This window comes from Chrysemys picta, chromosome 7 (assembly GCF_011386835.1).
Source record: "Chrysemys picta bellii isolate R12L10 chromosome 7, ASM1138683v2, whole genome shotgun sequence".
Lineage (NCBI taxonomy): Eukaryota > Metazoa > Chordata > Testudines > Emydidae > Chrysemys > Chrysemys picta.
In genome coordinates, this window is record NC_088797.1 from 95,978,809 (window position 1) to 95,995,159 (window position 16,351).

General features: G+C 36.7%; 1 protein-coding gene across 8 annotated transcripts in view; it reads left to right on the forward strand.

Annotated features, from left to right (window-relative positions):
- HECTD2 (HECT domain E3 ubiquitin protein ligase 2) overlaps positions 1-16,351 on the forward strand; it is a 164,204-nt gene that overhangs the window by 102,410 nt on the left and 45,443 nt on the right. For all 8 annotated transcript variants that reach the window (XR_010589259.1, XR_006176025.2, XM_065552058.1 and 5 more), the window contains 7 exons: positions 1,941-2,079; positions 5,605-5,707; positions 6,844-6,933; positions 9,666-9,730; positions 13,625-13,670; positions 14,816-14,925; positions 15,993-16,141. Coding sequence is in view for 6 of the 8 variants with exons in the window: in XM_065552058.1 (XP_065408130.1) it covers positions 1,941-2,079; positions 5,605-5,707; positions 6,844-6,933; positions 9,666-9,730; positions 13,625-13,670; positions 14,816-14,925; positions 15,993-16,141 (702 nt within the window). In the remaining 2 variants the exon portion in view is untranslated. The remainder of the gene's footprint in view (positions 1-1,940; positions 2,080-5,604; positions 5,708-6,843; positions 6,934-9,665; positions 9,731-13,624; positions 13,671-14,815; positions 14,926-15,992; positions 16,142-16,351) is intronic.

A 16,351-nucleotide genomic window follows, 5' to 3' on the forward strand; every position in this document is an offset into this window, starting at 1 on the left:
AAATGTTTGCACTATACACATGATAAAAAAAGTACTGTAGTATAATCTCTTTATCATGAAAGTGTAACTTACAACTGTCAAAAAAAATTTTGTTACATAACTGCACTCAAAACCAAAATAATGTAAAACTTTAGAGGCTACAAGTCCACTCAGTCCTACTTCTTGTTCAGCCAATCACTCAGATAAACAAGTTTGTTTATATTTATGGGAGATAATGCTGCTGAAAGTGAGAACAGGCATTCGCATGGCACTTTTGTAGCTGGCATTGCAAGGTCTTTACGAGCCAGATGTGCTAAACATTGGAATGCCCTTTCATGCTTCAGCCACCATTCCAGAGAACATACTTCCATAGTGATGACACTCATTAAAAAAATGTGTTAATTAAATTTGTGACTCAACTCCTTTGGGGAGAATTGTATGTCTCCTGTTCTTTTTTACCCACAATCTGCCATATATTTCATGTTCTAGCAGTCTTGGATGATGACCCAGCACATGTTGTTTGTTTTAAGAACACTTTCACTGCAGATTTGACAAAATGCAAAGAAGGTACCAATGTGAGATTTCTAAAGATAACCACAGCATTCGACCCAAGGTTTAAGAATCTGAAGTGCCTTCCAAAATCTGAGAGGGACTGGGTGTGGAGCGTGCTTTCAGAAGTCTTAAAGGAGCAACACTCCGGTGCAAAAACTGCAGAACCTGAACCACCAAAAAAGAAAACCAACCTTCTGCTGGTGGCATCTGACTCAGATGATGAAAATGAGCATGCATCAGGCTGCACTGCTTTGAATCGTTATCGAGCAGAACCCATCATCAGCATGGATGCGTTTCCTCTGGAATGTTGGTTGAAGCATGAAGGGACATATGAATCTTTAGCGCATCTATCATGTAAATATCTTGACACGTCGGCTACAACAGTGCAATGCAAATGCCATTCTTACTTTCAGGTGACATTGTAAACAAGTAGCGGGCAGCATTATCTCCTGCAAAAGTAAACAAACTTGTTAATATGTGTGATTAGCTGAACAAGAAGTAGGACTGAGTAGACTTGTAGGCTCTAAAGTTTTACACTGTTTTATTTTTGAATGCAGTGATTTTTGTACATAATTCTACATTTTAAGTTCAACTTTCATGATAGAGATTGCACTACAGTACTTGTATTAGGTGAGTTGAAAAATACTATTTATTTTGTGTTTTACCGTGCAAACATTTGTAATAAAAAATAAATATAAAGTGAGCACTGTACACTTTGTAGTCTGTGTTGTAATTGAAATCAATATATTTAAAATTGTAGAAAAGATCAAAAAATATTTAAATAAATGGTATTCTATTATTATTTAACAGCACGATTAACCATGCGATTAATTGTGATTAATTTTTTTAATCACTTGACAGCCCTAATATATAAATATTGCAGCTGGTCAGGCAGTAAGTAAGCTTCACTAAAACAGTCAAAAGAAATGAAAATTTTTGGTTTAATTTGAAAAGTGATTTATTTCTTTTTTTTTTTTTCTACATTTTTAAATGAATTTTTTGGAAAAGTTTGGAAGGGAAAATACCATTTTCTCTCACTCCTTTTACTTATTTTCACTGCAAAAAGGTAAGAGGAGGAAAGTAAAATAGCGAGAACGTGTTTGTTTTTTCACAGTGAAATTTTAAATTTTGATATTGTTCAAAAAATGAAATTTTGAGCAATATGGAAAAAAATTAAGCTAGTTCTTATATTGGTTGAAAAGGCATTTTCCATCAGTTTCACATATATACGAGTTCCTAGTTTACAAAAACAATGTTTAGGTTATTTTTACAGATTACAATGTAAACTTTAATCCTTTTGTATAGTTCATATGCCTTTGTGTTTTGCAAGCTAAATAAATCAATCTTTCTTTGTAAATTATGTACACGATTACAATATATTTAACACTTCTTTAAAATTTTTCAATAAGTGAGAGATCTACCACCAATTTGCCTTGATGTTAGGCAAAAGCAGCGCATCTCTATAGATACACTACCACCGGAACTGAAAGCTCCAGTCCCTCCGGAACCTTCCCTTCCCATCCGAACCAAAACTATGAAAGACTTCCAGTAAGTTGTATTGGTTTTAACTGTATACTCTGTTTTGGTTTTTATTGACTGACTTTCCATTTTATTTATGTATGTTTGTTTATGTATGTAATATTTATTTTCTGGCTGACCTCTAGTGATGGGATCAGTACAAGAGAACAGAATGCTAGATAGAATGTATTTATGTACGTTAATTTGGCTAGGATGCTGGAATTAATACTTCCGTGTCTGTGGAAATTGTCATGACTCCTTGCTCAGCTTGGGTTTTATGCATCACCTAACAGATAGCACCATCAGCAGCTCAGTGCCACATGCATTTTTTTCTACCATTACTGTTTTTGGGAGGAAATGGGGGGGGAAGAACTACTGTTCTTTTTGCGGATACAGACTAACATGGCTGCTACTCTGAAAACTGATATTTAGTGGATATTTATTTTCAATCAGAGATCCTCAACTCTGACTGAAGACATTGTGTACCAGGCCATTAATTTGTAACTTCCTATATTTTTGGACCTTTGACAATAGTTAATAATATTGGCTGTGCCACCTCTCACTTAAATGTTTAAAATGTAGAATTTTTGTCAAAGGACACTGGTGTTGGTAGTTCACTCTTTTTGTAGTTCCTTTTTTTTTTTTTCCCTTTCTATTGATGTTAGTGCTATTTTAAATAGTGTAAGTAAGCTTGAAACCATATTGGGGAAATCCCTTCTTTCTAGTGCTAATTCCCTTATGTGAGAAGCACTACTCTTAATAGGCCTTTTATTCTGCGGACTTAGATCAGAGTCCGTACAGGTGAGCTTTATACTGCTGTCCTCTTACAATTTAGCAAAAGGACAATAAGATCACTGTGCCAAATCAATTTGGCTTTGTTCCACTTTCATGTTTACTCCCTCTGTCAGAACACAGACCTAACTGACCTCATTTATCAAGGAAAAGTTCACAGTTGTTCTTAGTGACATATGAGTTTATCTTCTTTTAACAAGTTGGTTGCTTTTTTTGTGTGTTTGAGATTTCTCATTTTTAGTAGGAGGTTAAAAGTAACAAATTTTTTGATTTGTCAGGTGTTTCTTTACTTGGTGCAGAATGAGTCAGGTATCACAAAGGAATTGGTAAAAGAGAATATTTGTCTAGAACTCAAGTGGTCAAAAAACTGAAACATGTGACAAACCCATCTACCACGCATTTTATTAATTTATTAATTATAAAATTTTCAAAAGTGTCCATGACTTAGGAACCTAAGCCCCATTGACTTACAGCAAGACATGCTCCTAAATCCTTTAAGCACTTTGATTATATTATGTCTATTTTCACATTTACAGTGTGTTTCATTGAAATACACAAGTTTATCATATGAGTGACTATATAAAAATATTATATGTTGTAGAAGAAAAAATAAATTTGTGATTTGTATCACTAACATGTAGGGCCAATGTTTTCTGGTAATTGCCGCTATTACTATGTTTTTTTATGTTTTTCCTAAATGACTCTTCATTTCTGGAATTGCCCTTAATTTTTGGAATTGCCATTCAGCGGGTGAGCAGGGCATGCAGGGTGATGTCCACAGCACCTGTCACCCACTCATCTCCCCTGTACACCGCTGGCTCCTTCCTCCTGCCACACAGCTTGCCTGGCTCTAGCCCTCAGTACCCAGCATTTTTGTGCTGTAAAGCAGGGGTTCTCAAAGTGTAGGGTGCGCCCCCATCGGAGGGTGCAGGGTAGGGTTACCATATTTTGAGTGTCCAAAAAGAGGACACTCCACAGGGCCCCGGCCCTGCCCCCAGCCCCGGCCCCAACCCCGCCCACGCCCCACCCCAACTCCACCCCTTCCCCAAAGTCCCCGCCCCAACTCCGCCCCCTCCCCCTCCCCTGCTTCCTGCGAACATTTGATTCGCGGGAAGCCTGAAGCAGGCAGCAGGTAAGCTGGGGGGTGGGGGGTGGGAGGAAGAGGCGCGGCCCAGTCTGTCCCCCCCCCAACTGAGCAGCTCCCTCCATCCCCAGCCCCCGGCCCTGCACCGCCGGGCCCGGGCCAGCCCCTGGCCGAGCACCCCCGGCCGAGCACCCCCGGCCCTGGCCTGGCCCCCGGCCCAGCACCCCGGGCCAGCCCCCTGCCCAGCACTGCCGGCCCCGCCCCGGCCCGGCCCCCTGCCCAGCACTGCCGGGCCCCGGCCCAGCACTCCCGGCCCAGCACTGCCGGTCCCGCACCGCTGGGCCCGGCCTGGCCCCGGGACCCGGGCCAGCCCCCGGCCGAGCACCCCCGGCCCGGCCCCCAGCCCAGCACCTCCCTATTTTCCCGGACATGTTCGGCTTTTTGGGATTTCCCCCCGGACGGGGATTTGAGTCCCAAAAAGGGAACATGTCCAGGAAAATCCGGACGTATGGTAACCCTAGTGCAGAGGACTGTTCAGGGGATGCGTGGTGGGGGCAGGGATGGAGCGCCACACTTCCAGCCCCGCTCCGCACCCAGACCAGCTCCGTCTCCAACACCTTTTTGCTCTCACCCAGTCCTGCCCTGCCTCCAGGCCCAGCTCTGCTCTCATTTCTTCTCCGCCCCCAGACCAGCTCCACCTCTAGCCCCAGCTCCTCCCCCATCCCCAATTCTCCACCTTCTGCCCAATCTCTGCTGCTGAGGAAGTCTTGGCTATGCAGTAATGGTGGGGGAGAGGGTTGTAGATAGATTCCATTACTGGTAAGGGCCAGGATGCGACTGGAAAAGTTTGAGCACCATTATTGTAAAGGATTGCATATTGCTCATGTTTGTCAATAAGTGTATTTTTATTAATATAATGCATATCAAAAATGTCTGAAATATATAGCTTTGAAAATCCGAAATTACTGTTTTCATTGCTGGAGAACACTGGCCCTACTAATATGAAAATAAGTTGTAGATTGGCTTTGCATAAATGTTTTTACTTCCATTTTCAAGGTATTTGGAGTTTTCCATTATATCAGACATTAGTTCTTTATGGATGTTTAAAATGTTCACATAACATATCCAACTCCCAGCTTTTAACTAGGTGTGAATCTCTGAATTTTATTGTTACAACAATGAATGTGATCTTACACATGCTATGTAAAATTTAGGAATTTTAAAGCTTGTAATACAAGCAAAGATCAGTACCTGTAATGTTAAATTAACAGTTTTAGGAGGTTACTTACTATTTTAAATTATTTCTACACATTGCATAAGAATTGATAATACATTATTCTATTACTAATTTGTTTTAAAATACTGAAATCATAATCCACTGAATTAATAAATATTATGATCAGGTAGTGTTGAAATATATTTTGCACAACCAATTTCAAATGCTTCCATTCTTTTGGAGCGTCAGTGTTTCTAGATTTTCAGGTAAAATATTCGAGTAGAAGTTAACTTGCACACATCAATTCTTAAATTAACCCTTCTCATAAATCTGTTTAGAGATGAAAGACACTATTCATTTTGAATAGTGAAGTATTAAGTACAAAGTCTATTTCATAAAGCGTTTAATATTTGTACATAAACTTTTGTGTGATTATATATTTATTTGTGAATTTTCCTTCTAGGGAGGATATGGAAAAAGCTAAGTCATCAGGAGATTGGAAAGCTGTACATGATTTTTATTTAACAACATTTGATTCTTTCCTGGAGCTAAATGCTGCATTTAAGGTAGAAAACAATTCAGAATGCTGCTTAGCTCTTATAGGTTTTATATCTTCAAGATGCTATATATCCATCACATAACATTTATATTTATATTTGTTTACTTAAACAGACTAGACTCATAGTATTATCTTGTTTACCTTACCCATACACTTTGTAGTTATAGCATTTCATTGTTTCATTTACTAGTTCCATTTATTATTTGTTTTTAACAAACCATTTGTTCATTATTCATGTATTAGTAAACCAATGTTTCAAGCTCATTTGTAGGATTTAAAACAAAAGAAATACAAAAATTGGTGTCCTGAGAATTAAAGAAAATGCAAAGACTTTATAAAAGCTGTCTCTGTACAATCCGTTTCTGAAAGATTAACTTTGCATTATAGTAAGTGAAACTATAGACATATTATTCTGTTAAAATTTTTAATACTTTATGACTATGGAGTTGCTTTACTATCTTTTTAGGCTATTGTTGATGTACATTCCATTGCTGGTAAAATAGTTATCTGACAGTCCTGGAGACTGAAGCCCTTAATTCCCCAATCCAATACAGTATGGTTTTTGGCAATGCATTTTTCCTTGCATTGCCTTCTTAATGTGCCTCAGTGCTTCAGTCCCCATGCCCAATAAATCCTTCGTATTTTTTCAGAATCTGTGTGTGTCAGTGCAAAATGTGATTGTGCTATTTGCTGTGAACAGTGGGATCTGAATTGAGGCAATTAATTCATGTCCCACAGGCTATCTAACAGATATTGCGTGGTAGTAATTTTGTTGCTCTTGACTGTTGCTGAATTTGAATTTGAACCAATGACTAGAAATGGTAGACTAAATCACTCCTCATGTATCAGCTGACACGTCTAATGTAGTCTCATTATTTTAGACTTTTTTGACAAATTGAACCCATGTGAACTTCGCTAACATAATGTATTCTTGTATTAGAATTTGAAAAGATACAATATCATATCTGACCTGGTTTCTTTTTTGTTGTTACAAAAAATTATCAATTTTTTTCTCTGTATATACTTTTTTCTAAAATTGATACAAATGTTAGCACACCAAAACTTTTTTATTTTGAAGGGAATTTTTTTAAAATGACATTAGAAATAACTTGAGTAAAAAATGTTTATGATTTGAATTTGCAGAAAGATGTCAGTCTCCCTTTCAGTACTATTGAAGACTCTGGAATCAATGCTAAATTTGTGAATGCTGTCTATGATGCCTTACTAAATACTGTAAGTAAAAAAGATGTTTTTAAAATGTTTTAAAAGATTCACAATTATGAACTGAGGAATCTGCTGAAATTGCAAAAACTGTGCAAGGTTACATGAAATCACCATAAAATCCTGAAAACTGCACTCTACGGATAGAATAACTTTTAGTTAATAATATTGTTTATATTTTGGTAGAGTCTAGAGGCCTCAGTCAGGACCAGGACCCCACCATGCTATATGCTGCACAAACATAGCAAGGCATGCTTCCTTGCCCCAAAAGCTTACAATCTAGATTGAAAAAAGATACAGAAATGAGTGTAGGAAGCAATGGGGCAGATGGAATGAGGTTGACAATCATATGAATATGCACAGGCAAGTTAAATGTGCAAATGATGGATTCCAAATAATTTGAAAGTTATTTTGTCTTTAATGATTAAGTGCCCAATAGAGGCAATTCTTGACCACTTCTTAATTTAGCCAATTTTTTATTATTTATTTCATTGATTTTGTGTGACCTTTGGTGTTTTGCTGGACAAAAATATTTGTATCTGCTATAGTGAATTTAATATTACTGTTCAGTAAAGGATATTGTGTAACTATTAGTTTGTATCTAGGCTATCTGTTTGCATGGCACTGAACTGGTCTCTTTTGAGAGGTATGAAAGAAAAAATGGTAATGAGGGGGTTTTCCTCACAACATCTGAGGCATAGATCCTGAAAATAGCTTTTGCAGGTAGATTCCTGTGATTGTGCAGGACACCACTGATTTCAAACAGGCTCTACATTGTGTATAAGGGTCCACCTGTGCAGTGTTCTAGTGAAGTTAGAAGGGCCCTGCACAGCATACGGCTCTTGCAGGACTGGGGACTTGGACAGTAGAAAGAAAGAAAGTCTTATCTTACATACTAACAAGTAGTCAGGAAAACAAGATAATAGAAAAATAAACTATAAGATAATATAGAATATGTAAGAGACACTAGTGATATCAAAAGTTAAACTTTGTTGTGCAACAGAAAAACATATTGATTCAAAACAATTGTGCAATCTTTATCTCATCACTTTCACTGGACTCCCACTCTAAATCCATCTCCTTAAGTTTGGGTGATATACTTTTTAGATGATGTAGCTTTTTTTAAACATTTTTTTTTCCATGTTTGCATCCAGTTGAAATGTTTTGTGCCTATTTAATAGGGCTTAATGTAAGATAAGGTCTTCTGGTAACCTAAACGATATTTTATTTAACCAAATGTAGAGCCTAGCTAGCCGTGATTTGTCTAGGGTGGTCTCTGTTTTTGTTTCTTTTCCTACGCATCCAGCCTTGATAATTTATATTACTTTAATAATCCTCCTATGGTGTCACATCTAAATAAAGATTTGTGGAAAATGTAATAAACTGATAATGTTTTGATTGGGAAGTTTAGCTATAGTGAAAACACACTTGCTCCCCTGATTTGTTTTTCTATTTCAAATTCTGCTTGTGGTATTACTAAGCAAAGCTTTGAATGGTCTGCAAACTAAAAGGTTTAAGTTTATATATGAAAAGAAAAAAATATGTATTGAACTTTTTCTGGACTGACTAGATTGATGGGATTTGCCTTTCCTAATTTTTACAGATGTAATCAAGCTATTAAACAAGAGCTTCTGTTGACTAGAGCTAGAATGATCAAGAAGTATTCAGTAGACCTTGGGCATTTAACTTTTGTAGAGAAGGTAATTTGCATGAAGGAAAAAATTAGGTCAGCTTTCTTATACAATTAACCTAGTACTAAAATCAGTATAAGGTCATTCTTTCTATTATCATTATAAGAAAATTAGTATTTTAATTCTAAATTAGTAAAATGGAACCTTGAAGACTGGAAATATGGAAAAGTAAAGGTAGCATTTATTACATATTCAGTGACTCATTAAGAAATTGAATATTATTCATTCTGCATTAAATCTGATACATACATATTTAGTTGTCAGTCCTAAAATGAGAGAATTTTAATAACCAATTTAATAAATCTTGCCGAATCTAATTTACCTATAGACCTAGTATTCAAAATTCAGCTAGCTGAACTAAATATTCATCTGAGAGTTGTAAGTAAAATAATGTTACATATGCAATTTTCATTGAAGGTTTCTCACAGATTACTTTAAAATCAGTTTCTCCCATAGAGTGGGTAGAATTAGAATCTTAAAATTTACTGCTCAGTGTAGTTCAGTGTAGGTTTGTATGTGCAGTATTCCCATTTTAAGTATACGGATAACCACAACTACAGTAGTGTAGTAATGTCAAATTTTTAATGGCTCCATTTTTTAATGGCACCAAAAGTAAGTTTAACATTTTCTCCTAGTTTCTTTGTTCAACAGTAAAAGCCCTAATTTTTCTACTGATCTATTAATGTTACTTCATTGTGAACAAAGGGCAAAATCTAATAAACATTTACACGTGAATAATGTTATGCACCTGAGTAGTCCCAGTTGGAACTAACCTGGGCATTTCTCTCAATGAAGGTAGCAGAATAGAATGCATATAAATTTCCTCTTAATATTAATTGTATTATAATTAGTTTGGGTTGTTTTAGTTATATGTTTTCGGTAAAGTAGACAAAATAAAAAGTTGAGTTTTATTGTGGAGTAAAAACTATTCCTAATCCTTTAAATAAGAATGTTATCCTACTGTCATGTTTCAACAATTGTATTATATGAACTGTAAAAAAGAAGTGAACTGTAACCTAATACTGTTTATTTTTTTCTTTACATTCTCCCTAGCCTCAAGATATTCAGAAGTCTGTCCTAAAAGGAATAATTAATGGTCTGTTACAGGAGTGGAAAGGGTAATTATAACCAGCATTTGCATCCATTTACATTAGTGGAAAATCTGGATTTATTGTACTAGTATATTATCTTTCTTTAATACATGACAAGGATCTCGCATGTTTTTAGACCAAGAATGAAAAATTATTTGTGTTACATCTTATTTGCTTTATAAGTTTCTCATTTGAAGAGTCACGTCCGCTGATCATCTAAATCTTAGTCAAATCCCCTCTGAGTGATTGATTAGAAATAGCTGGAGCTCTCATGGTATTACTACACTGCAAAAAAACTTAAATTAGGTAGGAGAGACAAGGAAGGTGACATACTATCTTTGATTGGACCAACTTCTGCATTAGCTAACTCAGGTTGTGAAGACATGGCAAACTCAGCATACAATTCATGTTCAACCCCAGGCTTCCCTCTAAGGCTCGAACTCAAGCTGCTAACTCAAGTTAAAAACCAGGTTAACCATGTCTTCACTGCTATTTTAACCCAAGTTGGCCAATGTGGGTTAGCAAACTGAAGTTAAGAACACATGGTTTTTTTTCTTATCCTTTCTTTGTTTTTTACAATATAGATATATCCTTAGTCATAGTGGGCACTGGTTCAAGAGGCCGTCTCTCCGACTTCTTGCTAGAAATTTCTTAGGAAATGGGTACACGGCTTTGGAGTTCCCTCATGCTTTTCGAATAAACCTTTATTTTTCAGCTGGAAGCCCTCTTTTTCTTTTCAGATTTTTGCTTTCAGAATCTCATTTCTCTGCTGCCTCTCCGCAATGCAAATTGCTCTTCTATTGCCAGGGTAGCACTTAGACTAGTGGTTTACGATGGTGTTCCAGACAGAGTTATTTTCCCCACTCCACTCTTGATCATTACTGCCTCTTTTGGTTGATAGATCTCTGCTGGATAGAGGGGAATGTGATGGATAAGCTACTTCCCAATTCCCACCAAAGTGTGTCAGCAAATAGCAGTAGCCTAAAACAGAACAGCCTGAAGAGGCACACAAAAAATTCAGTGAGGGAGGCAAGTCTCAGCAGTGACAGTAACAGCAGCAAGAAAGTAAATGAACAGCAAGAAGTAGCAAAACCACACTGATATACCAGTCACAAAGTACAAAAAGGCAGGTAGGCAAATCCTCTACCGTGAAGGGCGATGAGAGCATCCATGCTCCTCTAAGATAGAAAGAAGAGTGAGGAACTCCTTCTTTTCCTACACTATTCCCAGCTCCTCATGCATCTCCCATTCCATAAGATTCCCCCCACCTCTAAGATGTGGGGATGGTTTTTAATAAATATTTATATTAACTAGTATTTGGGTCCCTTGTGCTGGGTGCTGTACAAATATGGAAAAGATGCTAAGATAGCTAGCTGGCTGACGTTGTTCCTGTTGCTCAAGGTCCCCCTCACTTAGAGAGTAGCCAGAATTTGGTAAGGTCCCAAAGGTCTCTTTCAGTCAATTATTTAATGGAGAGCAATGGGATCCTATATGCAATGAGCACTAAAAGAGCTTATTCCTCCCCCTGTCTCCTTCTGAATCCGTAGACACTTTCTGTCATGGACATAAGATCCACGATTGCATCTTAAGATCCAAGATTAAAGAAATACAAGAAAAAATTAGGAGCTTTGGAAATGCTATATGAGTCCTCCTCCAACTCAACCACTTCCTTTCATTCTCTTTCCTCAAAGAACAACTATTCTTTAAAATCTGAACTAAGCTCCCAAGAAAGACTTTTTGTCCCATGGAATTCTGCAGCACCATGATTAAAAAGATTATTTTGGCTCTGGAGTCCTCACCAAAAGAAGGCAAGAAAGAATCCGTTAAAAATTAGGTGGTCATATATTTTCCTCCTAGCACATGGACTTTCCTTTGAAATGACTGCTTAAGGAACTCAGAATGGGAGCAGCCATGAAAAAGCAATTGCATAAACTAGCAGATCAATAACTTTTGAATAAGCTGCAAAGAAAGGAACTGTCCACAGCGCCCAAGAGTGATGCTGTATTGACAGGCATGATGAAGGAAACAATCTTCTTCATTAAGAAAGATTTCTTTCTTAAGCACTATGTTGGACAGGAAGGTCAAAGCACCATTCTAAGGAAATTCAGGCCTCCAGGAAATTCAGTATTATTTTTCCAGCCCTCTGTCTCTGCCATCTACTTTGCTGGAGCATCTGTATTATAGTTCAGGAAACTTAGGGTGGACTTTTCAAAAGTGCTCAGCATTGACCTTCTCTAGTCCCATTAAATCCAGTGGGAGTTTTATCATTGACCTAAATGGAAGCAGAAGTAAGCCAATGCTGAGAGGTTTTGAAAATTCCATCCTTGAAAAACTACAGCCTTCAAACACAAAATAATGCAGTCCATCTTGAAGACTTCTCATCTCTTCTTTCATAGTAGATCCCAACCACCATTGTCAGGAAACAAACATAGCTGTGTTTATGGAAAGCTAACCACCAAAGCAATTTGTAACCCTTTAACACCTTTGCATGGAGGAGGATCATTTGGTGAAGCTCTCAACAAGGTCATGATTAAAATCTCTTGAAGACAATTGACCCAAGAAATATAGACCATTCAGAAATTGCAGGCTCTCTTCACACAGCTCCAACAGATGCTACAAGAATGAATTCACTTTTTCTAAACTATGAAAGCCAATGATTACACAAAGCACACTAGGATCTCTGCAACATTTCCTATGTCAGAAACAAGTGGGCAGTTTGATTATGCTTGTAATACCAAGGACATTTTGAGACTGATTCCTGCTTTCTGTTCTCATGAGAGGGATTCATTAGAGACTTCTACTTCCAGACTCTTACATGGAATTACCTTGTGGGATTTACCTCATGGCTAACACTTCCTCAGAGTGTATCATTATCAAAAGTCATATTAGTTGAGACTCATTACTGCACATTCCATAGGGAACAAAGTAACCCTCAGGATTTCAGACTTAGAAGTGTATCTCATGTTTTAGTATCCTGTTATTTTACCCTAATCTAAAATGCCCTCAAAAAGAAAACTGATATCTCAGATTTTTGGTTTGTTCTCAATATTTATCTTACGAGAACAGAGCAGTATTGATGGTCAAGTTTTTGTCTTTTTTGATTAGTCTTCAACATAGGAGTCAGAAAATCCAAAAAGGACAAAGTCTATTCTTGAATCAAATGCTCTCTTAGTAAAACATTGAAGGCCAAAGGTCTCTCCTTGGAGAGACTGTGGACACACTCCTCTGAATCAGCTTCATTTTCATGGGCAGAGAAATCTTGAGCATTAATCAAGGAAACGTATAAAGCAAACATTTGATTCCAAAGAGGAGTTCTGGGTATCTCTTCATACAGTGTTTCATATGAGGGTATTCAGTGAAGTGGTGCTTCAGCAATGTTCTTCTATGCTTTCCAGTGTTTCTGACCTAACCTGTTCTTCCCTGCCTGTCTACTTTTCACTTCTGGCTATGTTTTTTATGCAAAGGATCAATGGACAAGTATCTCTAATAAGAGAAATGTTCTTTCTTGTCAATTTCTCTTATCTGGGCATGTCTGCTGCTCTTTATTTATATTATTGCAGGAATACATAGGGTCAGTCAACTTGGTGTATCTTCAAAGGGTTCTTCAGGATCGTATTAAGATCCTTTTAAAAGACATTTTCCCTGTGTACATAGTTATTTACAGTAACATGCTTCTTGCCTATAATAACTTTGGCAGAATGTAGGTGGATTGTGGTTCCTCAGCCTATGGTTTACAATGATAGACTAATTTTGCTTCTCCTGACCGATCAGTGTAAGGGATCCAGAGTATGTATAGATTGTAGAAGAACATCAGATATGGTATCTTTGGAGAAGCAAAACTGAGAAGTTAGATACATGTTTTCATTGACTGTTAATGTCTTTTTATACTTACATATGATTTTGGTATAAATCTGTTCTTAGGCCACGAACAAAAGATGATCTTAGAGCATACTGTATACTTTTACAGGTAAGAAAAATAGAAGCTTTTTAATAAAACACATAATCTGTTTAATGCATGAGGTACAATCCTATATGCAATATAAGTGTAACTAGTAAAGTGTACTGTAAATTAAAAATATACGTTGAGAGGCTTTACATTAAATGGATTTATATTTAATTTCCTTCTGTATGGAAACTATGTACTGAAATATTTACAGCTACTCTACAGAAAAGTCTACTGCTGTGGGTTTTTTCTTTTAAATTTTTAAATTTATATGAAAAATAAAAGCTTTCTTTCTAATTTACATGCAAAAAACAATACAAATTTACTGTTTGGAAACTGCCATCTTGCAGGATGAGAGAGCAAAGTGGGTTATTTTATTTCCTCCCCATCCCCAGCTCTCCTGCATTGATCTGCCCTTGTGCCCACTTTCCCAACAGGCTACATTCTGCATATTTTGAGCAGAGTTTTGTTCCAACAATTAAATAAGGCTGTAATGTTGCAGGAAACATACAAATATTATTGATAAATGCATCACTATACAGAGGTAAGAATGCCTGAGTCTTATTTATACTAGCATTTGACTGTTGCTGTTACTGGTGGAGTTGAATCAGTGATCAATAATAAGTCCCAATTTTACTAACGTAGATGAGGCTTGTTGGGTGTGTTTTGTACACAAGAGAGCAGTTCACCAGTATTTGGGGATAAAGTCAGCTGGGAATCTAATTCATGTAGGAGAAAAGGTTTTCAGTACACCAGGGAGGGGAAGCAACTGTGAATTGTGTGAAATGTAACCTGCTGTGATAGTGGGAATGTGATCAGTCCAATGCAGGGGTGATAGAAATTAAGACTAATGCTCTAATCCTGGAAGATGTCAATCATTAGTATCTATGTGGAGAAATATAGTTGTATATAATATTGAGCTGTAGAGTCAATGCTAACCACAGCCGTAAGAATATTGAAATTTACATAAGTATTGCTTATCCAATATGTTTTAATTGATGTTCACTTATAGCAAAGTCTTCCTTAAATAAACAAACCTCTGATTTCTGTTTAAAACCAATGTTCAGAATGATATTTTCATCCATGATTGCAATGGTTGGAAAAGTCTAATGGCTTTTTTCTTTATACTAATTTTGGTACTAACAACATGTTTTTAATATCTTTTGCAGAATCCTCAGTTTAGTAACACATCTACTTATGTCATCTATGCTCACTTGCTAAGACAGATAGCAACCTTGGCAGAAGCTGACCACCATTTCCTAGCTCACTGGTTTAAAAAGTAAAAAAAACAAACTTTCCATCATATAGGATCACAATTTTTAATGTACTTTCATTGATAATGAAAGTTTTTGTATTCTGACAAGCTTTAATTATATTAACTGAAAAGTTTTATTTTTTTAAACGTATATGGAGTCTGGCAGGAAGGAGTAGGCTGTGAGGTACATACATAGTTCTCCTAAACTCATGGAAGTTACAAGGCTGTGTTAACTTTTGCACAGATCCCATTAGTGGAAGTGTGGCCCTGTTGGAGGTGTGCTAGTAGGGGCCACTAGGGACTGTAGCCTCATCTGCATACAGGGCTTCTGTCCGAATGAGCCTGGCCTTGCAAGTTATCTGCTAGGTTTGGGAGCAGCTTTTCCATGAGGAGGTAAAATTTCCTCCGCAAGCTGAGATGTGTCCTAGTTTACCAAAAACTCTAACAGCTATAATTGATTTGGCTCACTGTTTGAAAAGGGTGATTGTAATCTTGGTTAAGACAGTAACATGAAGATTGATGTTTTTCATTGTTACGGCCAGGATAGAAAAGCCAAACAATACTAAAAATTTGAACTTTTTATCTTTTAAAAGATGGTGCATTTCTCTTACTACATACATGGAAGCTATGTATTGTACAACATAAAAAGTGTTTGTAGAATACTTAATCTATACTCGAGAGTGCATGAAGTTCTTTTTAGTCTCTCTTTTCAATGAAGCAAAATATCTCTAAATAGAAAATTCAGAAAAGCTGTCAGATTTAAAAGACAAACTTCACAGAGAGCAGATAATTTCTATCTTTCTATTTACCACTTTAATAAAGAGCCAATTAACTATTTAGGAAAGATGTAACTTTTGATACAGTAATCTAAAAAAATGTAGAGATTAAAGCATATCTATAGTATGCCTGATGCATTCAATAGAATTGCTATATCCTTTAAAGAAAAATATTGCCACATGTCAATGTTTAGAAGTATGCAGATGTCAATAAACTTTGTATCTGGAATTTTGTCCATTATGTGGTAATTTATTATAGTGGGCTTCAGTGAAGGCAGTACTAACTTAAGAGTAACTTCAGTGTGTTTCTTCTAGGATTTCGCAGAGAAGATTTAAGCAGTTAGTAGACAAGTTGCTGCAATTTATTTCTTTACGTCTGTTCCCTGCAAAACCTGAAGAATTCCCACCCATGATAAAATGTACTTGGTGGATTCCATCAGCAACCAAAGTCTTGTCTTTATTCAGTAAGTTTTTCTAATTAAAATTGATTATTCTTAGTTCATAATTCTGTTAGGATATATGGGCTTTTTCTTTTTAGCATAGAGACATAAAATGGTAACTGACAAAACAGATTCTGCAAGGGACCATGATGTTCCCACAGCACTTCTGTTTTTACCACTGCATAATGAGAATGCACCCCTGTCTACACCTACCAAATGCTTTTTCCATTATCC